This window comes from Lepisosteus oculatus, chromosome 2, assembly GCF_040954835.1.
Source record: "Lepisosteus oculatus isolate fLepOcu1 chromosome 2, fLepOcu1.hap2, whole genome shotgun sequence".
NCBI classification, from domain to species: Eukaryota; Metazoa; Chordata; class Actinopteri; order Semionotiformes; family Lepisosteidae; genus Lepisosteus; species Lepisosteus oculatus.
The window spans coordinates 70,040,593-70,055,641 of record NC_090697.1 but is presented as its reverse complement, the minus strand read 5'-3'; the positions used below and the strand labels follow the sequence as shown (position 1 = coordinate 70,055,641).

Genomic DNA, 15,049 nt, shown 5'->3' with positions numbered 1-15,049 from the left:
GTCAATGTTTTCCTACACAGGGGGAGGGGCCACTAGACAGCATAAATAAAATGATGCTCTTCAGGAAGTTCTGCAGAGAGGGTCTTCAGGAGTGCAGGTAATGTATTCTTTTAGCTACATCTAACTGTATGTTATAACATGTTATCTGCTGAAGCTTAACTTGCATTTTATTTTACACCTGTGTGTTTGTGTAATATTGTGTTTTCCCCCCCTCACAGACAGGAAGACATCAACACAGTTTCAGCATATGTTTAGGCTTCCTTTTTTCAGAATGTATTTTGACAGCATATTTAGATTGGTGGGGGCACTGTTTTCTTGCAGCTGAGGATAAGAAAGTATTTTTAAAAACTGTTCTTATTTCCATAGAAAGGGATTCAGAATTTGAATCTGAGGTTGTTAACTTTCATTCAGGCTTCCTGATGATCAGGCTATGTGATTGGAGATCTTTGTTAACGAGATCTCTTGTGACATTAAACTCTGTTAGACTGTCACTCTTCGAAAGTAACATCCAGGTCAATGGTCTTCAGCTCTGGAGAGTGGCCAGTACTTCACAGATGAAGGTGCATAGCCGTGTTGAATCAAAGGCGGGAAATCACATTAATCGTTACTAACTAAACTGGCAATACTTTCAATTAAGTGAATGAGAGGTGAAGTGAAATAAAAAACTGAAGATCATTTTAGCTTTCTGGGAAAACGGGTAGTGATTCCTGATTTTAGTATTCGTTAAAAAAAATAGGTTGAGTGCAAACTCTATTTCAATCAGTGATAAACCATCATTCTGCTTTTCCTACAGTGTTTGACTGACACTGTACAAGCTGCTGCCTAGCGTTTATCCTCTCAATGATGAGCGGTTTCATCACTAACCACTAATTGTGGAGGAATAGTTCTTAACTAGTAATAAAAGCTGTCAAAAATTAAGCCCCCTCTGCAGCTGTATGACAGCCGAGCGAGTCTCGATTGTGTCTCTTCGGCAGCGGATCTGTAACTGGTTCTGTAATAACACCTCTCCTCTCCTTGTCTTGTGTGTTATAGAAATGTTTTCCATTTCGTGTCTGCTTGTTCTGGCGGTTTGGCTGACTGGCGTCGAGAACTCTTCTACTGGTGAGTGAATCACGAAAACAGAAATCATCTTGCAAAAAACAACGACACTACGCAGGTTTTTAGCTTTGATTTCTTTACAAGGTTATAATATTTTGCTTTCTCCTTTTGTGGTGATCTTCCCCAACTTGTTTCTGAAATAAACACAAAACTTTGGCTTTACTTTAAAAACCCTTGATACTTCATCTCATTTAATGATTAAGAAATGGTTTGTGAATTCTGCCCTGTAACCAAACCAGAACGGCAAACGTAGAAAATACCAATCCCCCCCAAAATACAAGCTGGTATCATCTTCTTTCAGAGTCGCGTCTTGATCGCGCTTTCATCAAGAGGGCTGTAGAAGATGCCATTCGCACTGTCGACGCCGCCTATAAGTATTCGCGAGAAGCGTAAGTGAAACGTAAACCGATCAATTTTCTTTCCTGAAGTAACAAATCCCATCCCAGCAAAAACTCCCACTCCCGCCAGAACAGCGTGAACAGCTCCAAGCCTTAACGACAAAGGCGTTGGAAACTCCGTAGAACTGCAGCCCAGTACTGGATCTCCAGTCGCTGCCGGAGGAACAGAGAGTGACCTTTGTTGTATAATGTCTCATAACACTGTTTTTGATGTAGATATTTTACTAATTATTATTGCTTTGGCAACGCTGTTATTCGTCGGCATTACCAACAGTGGTGCTTTTTTAAAACAAAAAGAATTTGAATTGAGATACACCAGGCGTTTTTAAAAAATATTACGCCTAGAACTAGAATTGCCAGTGGCAGCGAACCCCAACTCGGCACTGAAAAATTCGCTTTTAATTAGAAGACGCAATGTAGGGGGATCCTTTTCTTAGAAAACGAGCTTAGCTCCGCGACTGTCCGGATGTAACGGACGGCACATTCCTGAAAAGCCCTCCAAGACCGGCTTGAGAATCGACTCATAACAAAAAAGAAAAATTCTTACATGTCGAAATTATGTTTTACGGCTTCTAATGAAGCATGTAGTATATTGTGGCTGGCATATCAGTGGCTTACATCAAATCCAGTCATACAAAATAACCAAATTTACCAGTTAAAACGGTAAGGAATCAGCAACATCTGTCATTTCTTCGTTAACCAGTCTAGGTCATTCTAAAAATATGAATGAAGCCAGTATAACGACAACTGTAATGTGACATGAGAACCGTACCGCAGGGACGTGTCCAAGCTGCGGGAAAGCTTCTCGAAGCCCTCGGATCTCCTGGCGTTCCTCAAGCGCCCCTCCCGCGATACGCGCTCGGCGGTGCGCTCGGCCGAGTACATGGAAAACGCCTTGAGACTCATCCAGGAGAGAACCCACCATCTCCACAAGCGTGCTATCAACGCCACAGGTCAGCTCCAGAGACCGAGAGAGCACCGTTCTGGGTACACCAGAGAACACACCTCTTGCTCTTAAATGGCGCACATACAGTACGTCATGAATTCCTTGAGAACGGAGTAAGAAACAGATGTACCGTAGGAGCAAGCCTTACATGTCAAAGCGCCCTCTTAAATCAAATGTGTAATAAAAAAATATCTATTTTATTTTCCCTTCAGTGACGTAGAGGGGATTTGCAGGGTTGTTTTTGTTTCTTTAATAAACAAAGGCTTTTGACTTGAGCTTTCCCAGACAAGTCTTTAACTTCACTGTGGCCTCGCTGCTTGTCCTCACCTGCCTGTCTGCAGACCTGCTGTCGAAGGAAGACCTAGAGACGGTTGAAAGGCTGACTGGCTGTGCTGCCAGGGTTCAACCCCCGTCCTGCTTCACCACCCCTGAGGTCAATGAGTACAGGACCATCAACAGCGTGTGCAACAACAGGTCAGCACTGGACAGCTCCCCCTGCCCAAGCTTGCGCCGCCCACATCGCTGTGCCTTGAAGCCCTGCCAGCCTTTCCTGCAGAGGGGGCAGTTAGCAGGCATTCACTCTGTGTGCAAACGATACATGAAACAGATCTCCCTTTGCACAGCTCTAAACAAACCAGCCCGACTTGTCAGACTTGTCGTGCTTCAATTTAAAAGCAATCTTTTTTTTTCAGAAACGAATTGCTCCTTCTTTTTTTGCCCATAACACTGTGCACTCACCCTCCTATTGAAAAGATAATTCAGTAAATATCCATTTTCTCACTGCTTATCCCAGCAAGCAACAGGTGCAAAGCAGAATACACTCTTGAACAGGACCCCAGTCGGTCGCAGGGCACACACAGACACACACTCACACCAGGGCCAATTTCCCAGGAGACAGGTAACCTACCGGTATGTCTTTGGACTGTGGGAGGAAATCGGAGCACCCAGAAGAGACCCCAGCAAACACGGGGGGAACATACAAACTCCAAGCAGACAGCATCCCAGGAACTGATCCTGCACATTATACTATTACAAAAAAATAATAAAAACATTGCACATCATTCTATTGCACATATACAGTATAACACATAACAACATGTAACACTTATAACACATCACAAAAACATATTGCACTCAAGTGGGTTGTAAGAGTCAAAATTGTGTTTATCCTTGGCATTTGCGTTGACAACTTTAATGGGTAGTGGAACAAAGGAATGTTTGTATCTGTTTGACTTACATTTGGGAACCCTAAAACCATTTGCTAGAAGGAAGAAGTTGATATTCAGAGTTGAGGATGTGGGATGGATCTGATATCATTTTTCCTGCCTGTTTGATTATGGATTTTTCAAAGATTGTCTGCAGGGAGGGGTGCTGTTTCACTCCCATGACTTTCAAAGCTGTCTGGATGAGGCGGGTAATTTGCGATTTAAAATGAACTGATAGATTACTAAACCACACTACCTGATAATGCTCTCGATTATAGCACGGTAGAAGAGTAGCATTACCTCCTGTCGAACCCCAAACACTCTTAGTCTTCGCAGGAAATATAAGCGCTGCTGAACTTTGGAGCAAACACTCTCAACATGAGTAGACCAGCATGGGTTACGGTCTATGTCTACACCTAAGTATTTATTTGAGTCAACCTGAGTGATAAGTTTGTTGTGGATTACTACCTGTGAGTGATCACCAACTGTTCTGGGATCGAAAACTATTTCTTTTGTTTTATTAGCATTCAAAAGTAGGCTGTTGTTGTCACACCATTGCACAAATCTTTGGATTTGTGCATCTGACATGTACACAGATGAGCTGCTACCTCTATGCATTAAGCCAAGCACAGCTGTATCATCTGAGAATTTGAAAATGAAGTCGCTTTGACTACTGCTTGTACAATCACTTGTATAAAGTGTGAACAGAACTGGAGAGCACACACAGCCCTGAGGGGCACCTGTGCTAATAGATCGTGACTCGGAAAGAGTTCTGTTGACCCTGACATTCTGTGTGTGGTTTGTTAAAAATGAATGGTACCATCTTATAATGTTATGGTTAACGGACATTTGCTTCAGCTTACTAATCAATAGATAGTTTCGACACTCTTTCTCTCCTGCTCTGTCCTTTTGTTCGCCAGTGCTTCATATGCCTGCTCCCATCTCCACACCTGGAGAGGCTCAGCAGCTGGAACGTGATGTTTCTTCTCTCTTCTTTTCAGCGTGGAATTAACCTTTTCTTGTACCTTTTGCAGGAAAAACTCTCGTCTGGGTGCTGCAAACACTGCATTTACCCGCTGGCTGCCTGCGAATTATGACGATGGGGTTTATATCCCCCGCGGCTGGGATCCCTGTAAAACACATAATGGATTTGTCCTTCCACTGGTAACTATCAGCCTCTCTCCACCTTGCCCGCTGCACTAGATTCTGCAGTGACTATGGACTGTCCAGAACACCAGCACACCTTGCCCTAACAAAGGGGATCTCTTTAGGATTAATGTTTTGTATTGCCCATTTAGCGAGTGATGCATTATGCCATTCACATTAGGACACTAACTAGGACTTCGTACATTCAAACGCTACTTTCCCTGCAGTTTTTGGCTGTACAGTTTTATTTTCCCCAGTCATAGTATGAGACTGTAAGCAATTTGTATCATCATATCCATATGTCTTGTGTGAGTATTTGTTGATGTGGCACAGTAGCCTGGCAGTTATCACTGCAGTTCTTGGGTCCTTGGTTTCAGCTGATGGGTTGCTGGGGGATTCTGGCCTGGCACGCCTTCTGTGTGGAGTAGTGTGTCCCATTTGTCCATGTGGGCTTTTGTAGGGCTCTCTGGTGCTTCCTTCCAAAGACATGCTGACTAGGTTAAATGGCGCATCTAAATTGACCATGTGGGCCTGTGTGTGTGCCCTGTGCCTGTCCAGGCTGTCGTCCTGCCTCAGGCCCTGTGCCCATGGGATAGGCTCCAGCTTGCCACGAATCAGGGAAAGGGGGCTTCCCAATAATGGCTGGATCTCTTCACACTTGGGAAGATGTCTTTTATGAAGTTATTGTCCCATGGGTACGAGTGACCTGATCAGAGGCTCTTTATTTGTCCCACAGGTCCGTGAGGTCTCCAACAAGATTCTGAGCACTCGCAATGAAGAAATTGAAATTGATAGCGTTAACACCCACTTTATGGTCATCTTTGGTCAGTGGACTGACCACGACCTCACGCTCACTCCCTTTTCTCCCAGCATCCGCTCCTTCAGCAACGGCATCAACTGTGATGAGAGCTGTGAACGGGCAAGCCCCTGCTTCCCCATCAAGGTAGTGTACTGTGCAAGCCCTCCTGCTGTACTGAGCCTCCCCTGCAGGGGGCAGTGTGATTGTCCCATGACAATAACGTTCTACTGAAAGCAAGTCAGGAGCACATTCTGCTCAGAAGCTAAAAGCTTTGAAAATCTCCTGATTCGTTGGGTTCCCCGCTTTGCACTGGGACTGATCACTTCGATTTGTTTGTTCACAGGTCCCCAAAAATGACCCCAGAATTAAGAACCCCGCTGCCTGCATCGCTTTCTTCCGCTCGGCCCCAGCGTGCGCCACTGGGGACAGCGCATACATGTTCGGTGATCCCAACGTCCGCCAGCAGATCAACTCCCTCACCGCCTTCATCGACGTAGGCCAGGTGTACAGCCCTGAAGAGAGCTTAGCCAAGGGGCTGCGCAACCTGACCAATGATCTGGGCTTAATGGCCGTCAACCAGAACTTCACCGACAATGGGCTGGAGCTCCTGCCCTTCACGAACGTGTCCAGCAATATGTGTGCAACCCGGAGGAAAGGCACCAATAACAGCGCATTGAATGAAATCCCCTGCTTTGTGGCAGGTGAGTCCCACAGTGTTCCATACTGGTACCCCTGTCCAGTTGTATCCCATGCAACTTGTGGTCATTCGTCAGTCTGCTTTCTGCGTGGGTGTATTGTTTTTACTTCTTAGGTCATAGTTATATGAACTTATACGTTAAGCCAAACACTGGTTTTCAGTTTATATATGATGAAAGATGGGCAGCAAGAACAAAGAAACGTCAAAGTATATCAACAGCATTGCTGCATCCTGGAGCTTTCCGAAACTCAACCAGAGCTAATTGGCAAAAAAAAAAAAACCAAGGGACTTTAGATATCAACCAGACCACTTAGCAGTCATGGTCATCTGGCTGATGTCCTTCCTCCAACGCAGGTGATGAACGAGTCAATGAGAACATCGGCCTGACTGCTGTCCACACGCTGTTCGTCCGGGAACACAACCGCCTGGCACGTGCCCTCCGTGCACTCAACCCCCACTGGAGCGGGGAGAAACTCTACCAGGAGGCTCGGAAGATCATGGGAGGGTATCACCAGGTAGGGCCCGTGATATCCATAGCTACACCAGAGACACACAGCTCTGGTCCTCAGGGGTCTCATCCAGGCGGGTATTGAAAACCAACTTCAAAATCCTCATTCTCACTATAAGACTCTGGATGGCCTGGCACAGCAGTACCTGTCTGAGCTATTATTGCCCTACTCCCCACCTCGCAACCTTCACTCTTCTAATTCTGGTCTCCTATCTGTCCCCCAAGTCTGTCTGCACTTTATAGGTGAAAGGGCCTTCTCCTGTTATGCCCCAATCCCCAAGGATATCAGAGAGTCATCTTCTCTAAACTCCTTCAAATCCAGACTCAAAACCACCTTCTTTAGAAGAGCCTTTACTTAACTGGTTCTGTTCTTTACCCCTCTCCTCCTACTGTATTCAGTACCTCCGTCTATGGTCTTCTCTCTTTCTGTATTCTCATCTTGCATATCTTGTGTGTTCTTTTTATTGCTGTTGTCATTCTGTAAAGCACTTTGAGAAGCCATCTTTAAAGGTGCTATGTAAAATAAAGTTTTTTAATTCTTATTATTATTCATTCTAGGTGTTATCATTCTTTGATGACTTTCTAAATGTGGGCCATGTCTAAAAAGTTTCAAAGTGCCACTTGGCTTTCGGCAACAGCTCCTCAGTAAAGTGTAAAAACGGTCCGAAGAGTGGAGAGTGAAGAGTGCCTGGTTTTGTGCATTGCAGTCCACGTTCCCTTTCTCATCTTGGTGACCTTTCTGACCCCCCAATAGGTCATCACCTACCGCGACTATCTGCCGCGCATCCTGGGGGAGCGCATGATGCAGCTCCAAGTCGGCCCGTACACCGGCTACGACGAGAACGTCGACCCCCGAATCTCCAACGTCTTCGCCACTGCCGCCTTCCGCTTCGCCCACCTCACCATTCAGCCCTCCATGTTCCGGCTGGATGAAAACTACAACGAGCACCGCCAGTTCCCCAGCGTCCTGCTGCACAACGCCTTCTTTGCCAACTGGAGGCTGGTGTTCGAAGGTGCGCTTGTCCCCTGACCTCCCCTCCCACGGCAGAACCCAGCTGCGCCAGCTGTCGTGATTTCAAAACTAAGAGAGTCGCTTTGGTCTTTTTTTTTTCCCCACTCATTAACAGTCTAGGCCTTGAATTTCTTCATTCCTTTGACAGTCCTGTATATTCTGTGATTTTCTGGAATTCCGGAGTTTAGGAACCTACAGAAAACAGACTCAAAAGTTCTCTGAGAGAAGTTAAGCACGTGATCATTTCAAATTAAAGACGATGTTCTGCGTTTTCCTGAGCTGAATGCTTTTTGGAAACAGACCTGCACGGTTTGACAGTTATCGTGATTTGAAAGCGAGGATGACATTCAAAAAAATAAGTTTTCATAAGAAGTTTAATAAGTTTTGATATTTAATAATATAAAAGAATATGTCTGCAGTAGGGAGGACAGTAATTTCAGCTAACCTGCCACTAGAGGTTATTAAGGCCTCTGTTGTTTGTAGATAGTCACACTGGTGGTGCACTGACTGGGTTAGTTAATTGATGAAGTTCACATGGGGTTAATCTGGAATAGATTGGTATATAAATGGATATATAGTGACAGATGGTGTTGGGCTGGTGTAGAGCAGGTCTCTGTGTTGTGTAGTGAAGAGCCTTGTTAAGTAAGACGCATAATGAGTCTCTTGTCTTTGTCTTTGTGGTCCATGTGGTTTCCCACATGCTCAGGCTCATGAGCTGCCTGCTGAGAGGCAGGCCTGTCGCAACTTCCTACTGGCTACTTAGTATGGTAAGAGAATTTCACATGATGCTTACCTTCTGCGATCTCTTGCAGGTGGAATTGATCCTCTGATCAGGGGTCTCATTGGCCGTCAAGCCAAACTCAACACCCAGCAGCACATGTTGCACCAGGAGCTGAGAGACAGGCTCTTCGAGCTGACCAGCCACATCGCCCTGGACCTAGCGGCCCTCAACATGCAACGCTCCAGAGACCACGGGGTGCCAGGTGAGACCCTGCCGGCCCTGCAGCTCACTGTGATGAGGATGCAGTGTGGAATTCCTGATTGCTGCAGAAGCTCTAATCCCATGCACAGACCATCAGCTTCTGTGTTGGTCTTTTTGGTTTTGTAGTAGATATTGCTTTGGCACCAGTGCTAGGCTGTAGGTTGTACTGTCAAAAACCAGTTTCATGCTGGTTATAACAGCTTGGCAGAGAGCTAGCCTAAGACAGAACATGCACTGTGTACAATGGGTGGGCTGTGTTATTCTGTTCCTGAGCTCAGTTTAAATGCTGAGTAGAACTGAGAATCTCATCTCAGTTAATTGTATGGAGATTAAAACAGGATCTGTTCTAATCCCCGGGCTACTGGTCCTGAAGGGCAAGTGTGTCTCTAGGTTTTCTAAGATTCTTTAAAACAGGAGCACCTGAAGACCTGTGAAAAGATGTCAAACTGGTTCAATTAAGCCAGCAATGAGCTGATTCAGAGCCCACCTGGACTGACTCTGTAGACACTGTGGCCCTCCAGGACCAGGACAGAAGGTCTCTGCTTTAACTCATATGCCTGCCTGTGGTTTTGTCTGTATGAACAGGGTACAATGCCTGGAGGAAATTCTGTCGTCTCTCTCAGCCCAAGAACGTGCAGGAGCTGGGACTCGTGCTCAACAACACGGACCTGGCGAAGCGGCTGATTGACCTGTACGGGACTCCAGACAACATTGACATCTGGCTGGGCGGCATCTCCGAACCCTTCGTGCCAGGGGGGAGGGTGGGCCCACTCTTCGCCTGCATCATCGGCACACAGTTCCAGCGGATCCGAAACGGGGACAGGTAAGCCGGATTTCAGGAATGCGCTGCTGATTAGTGGCGACTGGGGTGAGATCCTGAACAAGGTGATCCGTGGCTGTCATTGCAGGTTCTGGTGGGAAAATCCCGGAGTGTTCACACAGAGGCAGAGGGAATCCTTGAACCGTGTCTCCTTGGCAAGGATCATCTGTGACAACACCCGGATTAGAGACGTACCAGCTCAGCCCTTCCAGTACCGGCCACGCGGATCAGGCTACACCAATTGCGGGCAGATCCCACAGTTTGACCTCTCCCCCTGGAATGAACCAAGTGAGTCTCCTTCCCAACTGCCTTTACTCTGCTTCCATAGAAAACTCCCACATACTCCTTTGATGTAGTTGGTTGTGGAACTGAACTTGCACCCTACCGCCATGTAGCTTTATTGACTTGTCTGTTTGTTTTTTCTTCATCCTTCGAAGTCAATCTTTTGCGTGATGTAATTTGGAACCAGCAGTTACTGTATTATTGAAGGTTCCCCGTGGTTCTGACCTAGAAGAGAACGGTCCTTCTCATGCATTCCTGGTCTGTCATCTCTTTTTGCCACACAGTTTGATAACAAATGGGTGCAAATTGACTTGTGTCACTCCAAATTCTGTATTCTGTAGGGCCTCCATGTTCTACTGTCTCATTCCACCACCCTTTGTATTCCAGTGGTTCACCTAGTTCCTGTATGAAGTGCTAATGCAACTGCATCCCGATTCCTGTTTTGCCCACTTACAAAAGATGCCTCCTGTCACTACAGGCCAGAGTTGGCCATCAGTGCAACAGGGATTGAGAGTTGGGACCTCTAAACTATAACATGTATTCCCTGCTCCAGTTGGAGGATGAGTCTCCCAAATGTTTAATAATGTTAAGGGGCCATAAGGAAGACAACTGGGCATCTCTAATTGGCTTTTCACCCTCTACCTGCCCCACCCTAGCCTGCTTCCCTTACTTCTCATGGTCCTGGATATTACTGTGACCGTTTTGTTCTTGTTACTGTCATATTTAACTTTGCAGACCCGGCGAGCAACAGCGTTGTTGAGACAGAAGATTCCTTTTCTGAGCAGAGCTCAAGATCTCAGGTTAGACAACAGTCAGAAACACTGACAAAACTCTACCTGCACTCCAGTCTCATAATTCCTGGTCTTTATTGTTTTGCAATTATAACGCTTTGTGCAACCTTACCAATTGTTCAGCGCACATAAAACCATGCACTTTTTAAGTGACTTACAGTATGTGCACAACTCAAGTCCTAAAGGCCTACGATCTGAGAGGATCTGCACTTCTGTTTATCTGTTTGAAAAAGAGACCTGGAATTAGTGATAAATTGTTCAGGATCCAGCTAATGATTCATTTCATTTGGTAATAAAGACCTCAGAGCTGTGAATCCTTAGTACTAATCCTAAATGAATGATTCTTGAGTTCTTGTTCAACTTTTTGTGTGAAATGAACAAAAATTTTGTTTGTGCTTTGTACACTTTACAGTGCTCTGTACCACATTCTAGACAATGACAACCAACCTGTTTTATGGATTTTAATCTGTTTGAACCTGTTTTATGTTTGTCCTAGAGCTACTTACTAGAATCATTCCCAGTAAATTCACGTTTTTATAGTTGAAGTTGTATACTTCGACTATGAATTACGTTTTAATAAGGCAATTCAAGTTTTTATAAGACAAAGACATAAGGCATTGTCTGTCAGAATCCCAAAATGTATGATCTCAAGTTCACTATTACTCCAGGAAAAAAAGAAAGAAAAGCGTTCTGAAGCATTTGCTTCTATTGTGTAGTGGTGTTGGTACACTAGAATGTGCAGAACGAATATGAATGTACAGAGTGGGGAAGAGATCAGCTTTATTCACAGATTTCTTATGCTGATCTGTCAACACAGGCCAATGAGATAACACTGGAGCACCAGGGCTCCCAGGACACTCAGAACAATCTGGATGCCAGGAACCAGGAGGACCCAGCAGAAATCCTGGACAACCAGGTAAGAGGTGACTGGCGGGCTGACTGGTATGGCATGAACACATCAGGGCTGACTGTGGCCATCCGTAAAGGAAGAGTTGCAGTGCTAAAGATGTCATTGCTTCGTCCAGTCTCCCTGTGGGTAACAGCCTAGGGATGGTGCTGGAATGAGTAACCCGCCTGTATGAAATGTTACAGAAGTAGCAGCTTGAGAAAACCACATGTCTCAGCTCTGATGAAAGCGGTGCATTGTGAAATCCAGTGCTTCTGTGTGTTAGGAACCAGGCTGTGCAGGAATGGCATGCTGACTTAATGCTGCTTTCAGGTGCCAGAGGGCAACCCGAGAAAAGAGGACAACCAGGCCTAAAGAGAGCCCCAGGGCAGGGGGGGGGGGGGAGACGCTGGACCTCCTGGGCGCCCTGGTGCTGCTACACAAAAACCTGCCCTTGCTGACAGACTGGGCTGCAACACCCCCCATCCCAGGGCCAGAGATCACGGACAGCTGGCAAGACCATCAGAGCAACCGGATTAGGATCTCCACCAGCAGCGTCCCTCCTCCTGCGTGCTGTGCAGGAAAACCGGGGAGCAGCAACCTCCTCTTCCACTCTGGAGTGGGCGGGGTGGGGTGGGGTGGGGGGTAGCATCTGCAAGCGGGGCTCCATTAACGGCAATAGCGCAGCTTCTTCGCTCTGCCTGCTCCTCACTGTCTAGACCTGCACAGACCTCGTCTCTTCCCAAACATCTCAGGTGGCTCACCTTCGCCACCATCGGTCTGGACAGTGGATACAGCAATTTAATCGCTCCTGCTAAGCCAGGAATGGTCATCTATGGGCCCTGTTCACTACAGGGAGATGGTATTGTCATTTCAAATGATCTTGGGACTAATGAAATGACCCACCTGCTTGAGTGCCCCAAATGAATGTGTTCTAAGTCTTTAGAACTGGTGATTTGAGAGTGACCCCTAAAACCCTATGGACCGTGGCTGGCAGGGACCATGGATGTCCTCCCCTGATTAACTATGATGAAGGCATAAGGTGAAATTGACTAGGAATCTCTGAAGCAGAAATAAAGAGACAAGTCCTTTATAGGTTCATAAGACAGAGTATTGTGCATATTTAGCGGCTTTGTGTTTTTGTTACCTGTGTCTCACAGAATATTAAATACCTTCCAGCACTCACCTCAGCCACACTAACTGGATCCTACCTGCTTTCTGTTTGACCATGTTTCCACGCCTTTGGTTTAAACATCATTGACATCTGTGGCGGTTTCAGACCAGCTCACCTTAAATGAGCTGAATGGAGCCGATGAGTGGCAATGGAAAGATAAAAATGCCACTTAGGATCCTGCAGTGAAACGCGCCGACTGAGGCCTTCAGACGCTACGTGCTTTTCAAAGCCAATCAAATAAATATGGATGTCATCTTGAGATTTAATTTTAAACTGTGCTTTAGTTTCAGCTTTCAGCCTTGGACATTGTCATTGCCATGCTAGCCCATAGCAGCTTTGCTCTGAAGAAAATAAACGTTTTGACATATTAAGGAGGCTGGTGGCTATTTAGACAAAGTCCTTGCAAAAATAATTCTGAGTCCCAGGTCTTTTGCCAAGTTTACTCAGCTGAGCTGAGAGTTCAAGAATTTTCAATGCTATTCTTATGGGTGCTTTAAAAATATTTTTACTCATAAAGCCTGTTATGTGAAACACTCCTTTCTCCCTCAAAATGACAGCAATTCACTAAGTTTAGTGAGTGTTACAATCCAAACTGCTTCCAAATTAAATATCTCAGGGCTGTTTAAAGTACAACTTCTATGAAATCCTGGTGTTGTACTTGTGTACTGACTGTATTTTCCTGGCAGAGGGAAGGAAAGGCAGATTCATTAAACCATTTGGGATTCTATGAGCCTGGAATTAACTATGATTTGTGGGATTTGAGGAATATTCATTTAGCAGATTATTAACAGAAAAGCTTACATCAGGCACTCGATTTGCAAATTGCCAAACTGAATGATACAGAATTTACTTTTTGTGTTCATAGCACTTGGGAAAGAGCTGGACTGTGCATATAATAGTTTGCACTGTTTCAATTAAGAAAAACACACTGCATCATTTGTCTATTGCTTTGTTGCTTTCTGTTTTTATTTCTTATTTTTTAAACCATTCTCAGTCTATCCGGTCATGCAAGTGTCTGATTTTGAAAAGAACTATATGTCTGGAATTTTGTTTTTGCATGTATGAAGTCTGAAAAGGAATCTAAAAAATAATAATGTAGCCCGCATTGAAATTGCAACGCATGCAAATATCTAATGCTAGGAAAACACCAAATAAAAATGTCCGTGATCAAAGTCGTTTCATTTATTAAATATCCCCCCTCCCCCCTTAGTGTTTCAACATTAAACTACAGTCTCTACCTCAGAATAGCCTGTTTCACAAGGATTATATTTATTATTGAATTTACTTCTTCGGTGTAATAAATCAAATGGCTTGGGAGTTTAGTGCTCATTGGAAGATTGCGTGGGGCGTGCTTGTAGTGAATTTTAAAATGTCATGGTACTGAGTGAGGTTTGATGGAGGGGGTTGGGTAACATGGAGAATGATCAGGTTAAAAACCGCCTCAGAAAACACTACACATGTGTGGCCTCCGTGACACGGGTAGAGAGTTGCTCACGTGGTCATTTATTCTGCAGATTAGTTTTAGGTTTTGCCCTGAGCTGCTTACCAAACTCATTCCCAGAAAATAACCAGGACCCCAGGCGCTCAGACTTTTTCTGGCGCAGGGCAAAGTCTGGTGATTGGCCAGGCGAAAATACGTTAGCGTTACCTGTATTAGTTTCTGCTGGGACTGAAGACGTTTTGAACAGCGCAGTACACAGCAAACGTGCTTCACATATACTGGTTTACGTGCGCCCTGTAAACCTGCAATGATTAAAAACAAATATAACAAGTACAAAATAAGACGCAGAGCAAAGGTTTCCGCTATCAAACGAAAAGTTCGAGCCCGCGATGTCGCCTGTTGACCACAAGGTGGCACTCTTGCCCGATCCTTCACCGGTGCATCCAGAGTGGTAACAAGATAATCCGGCACATGGTAACAACACTACTAGTTTTTAAAATATTGTCATAATTTATTACCAAGAACGTAAGCTTAAAGAAAAGTAAATGCATTGGATTAATATTTAAGGATATGTTTCCGAGAATAAAAGCAATCAGAGTATCATTGTATTACGTGTCTTCTTCACGATAAACCACAAATACTAGCTGACGCGTTTGTATAAAGAAAAATGAATGAGCGGGCCATACTGGTATGCGCTAAATTGCAACTTCTTTTAAAATCATCTTGTTTTTATACTAGCGCCTGTTTACTAGACCATATGGATTTGACAAGAGAAAATCCAGTGCTTTCGATTAACTGGACTCGCTAGAGTTTTTTGGGTTAAACTGAAGCTGCGATCCCACTGGGTATTCAGAAGACTTGTCA

At 45.0% G+C, this 15,049-nt stretch overlaps 1 protein-coding gene across 1 annotated transcript; it reads left to right on the top strand.

The window, feature by feature from the left end:
- LOC102682954 (eosinophil peroxidase-like) lies at positions 1 to 13,916 on the top strand. The gene is made up of 16 exons (XM_069182276.1): positions 1 to 97; positions 1,033 to 1,101; positions 1,400 to 1,487; positions 2,274 to 2,449; positions 2,784 to 2,916; positions 4,682 to 4,811; positions 5,530 to 5,736; positions 5,936 to 6,293; positions 6,644 to 6,804; positions 7,552 to 7,810; positions 8,622 to 8,792; positions 9,377 to 9,614; positions 9,700 to 9,899; positions 10,629 to 10,693; positions 11,502 to 11,600; positions 11,904 to 13,916. Exons 2-16 carry the CDS (start codon positions 1,035 to 1,037, stop codon positions 11,943 to 11,945), a joined length of 2,394 nt encoding a protein of 797 aa, XP_069038377.1. The 5' UTR covers positions 1 to 97; positions 1,033 to 1,034; the 3' UTR covers positions 11,946 to 13,916.
- Positions 13,917 to 15,049: the final 1,133 nt, after the last annotated feature.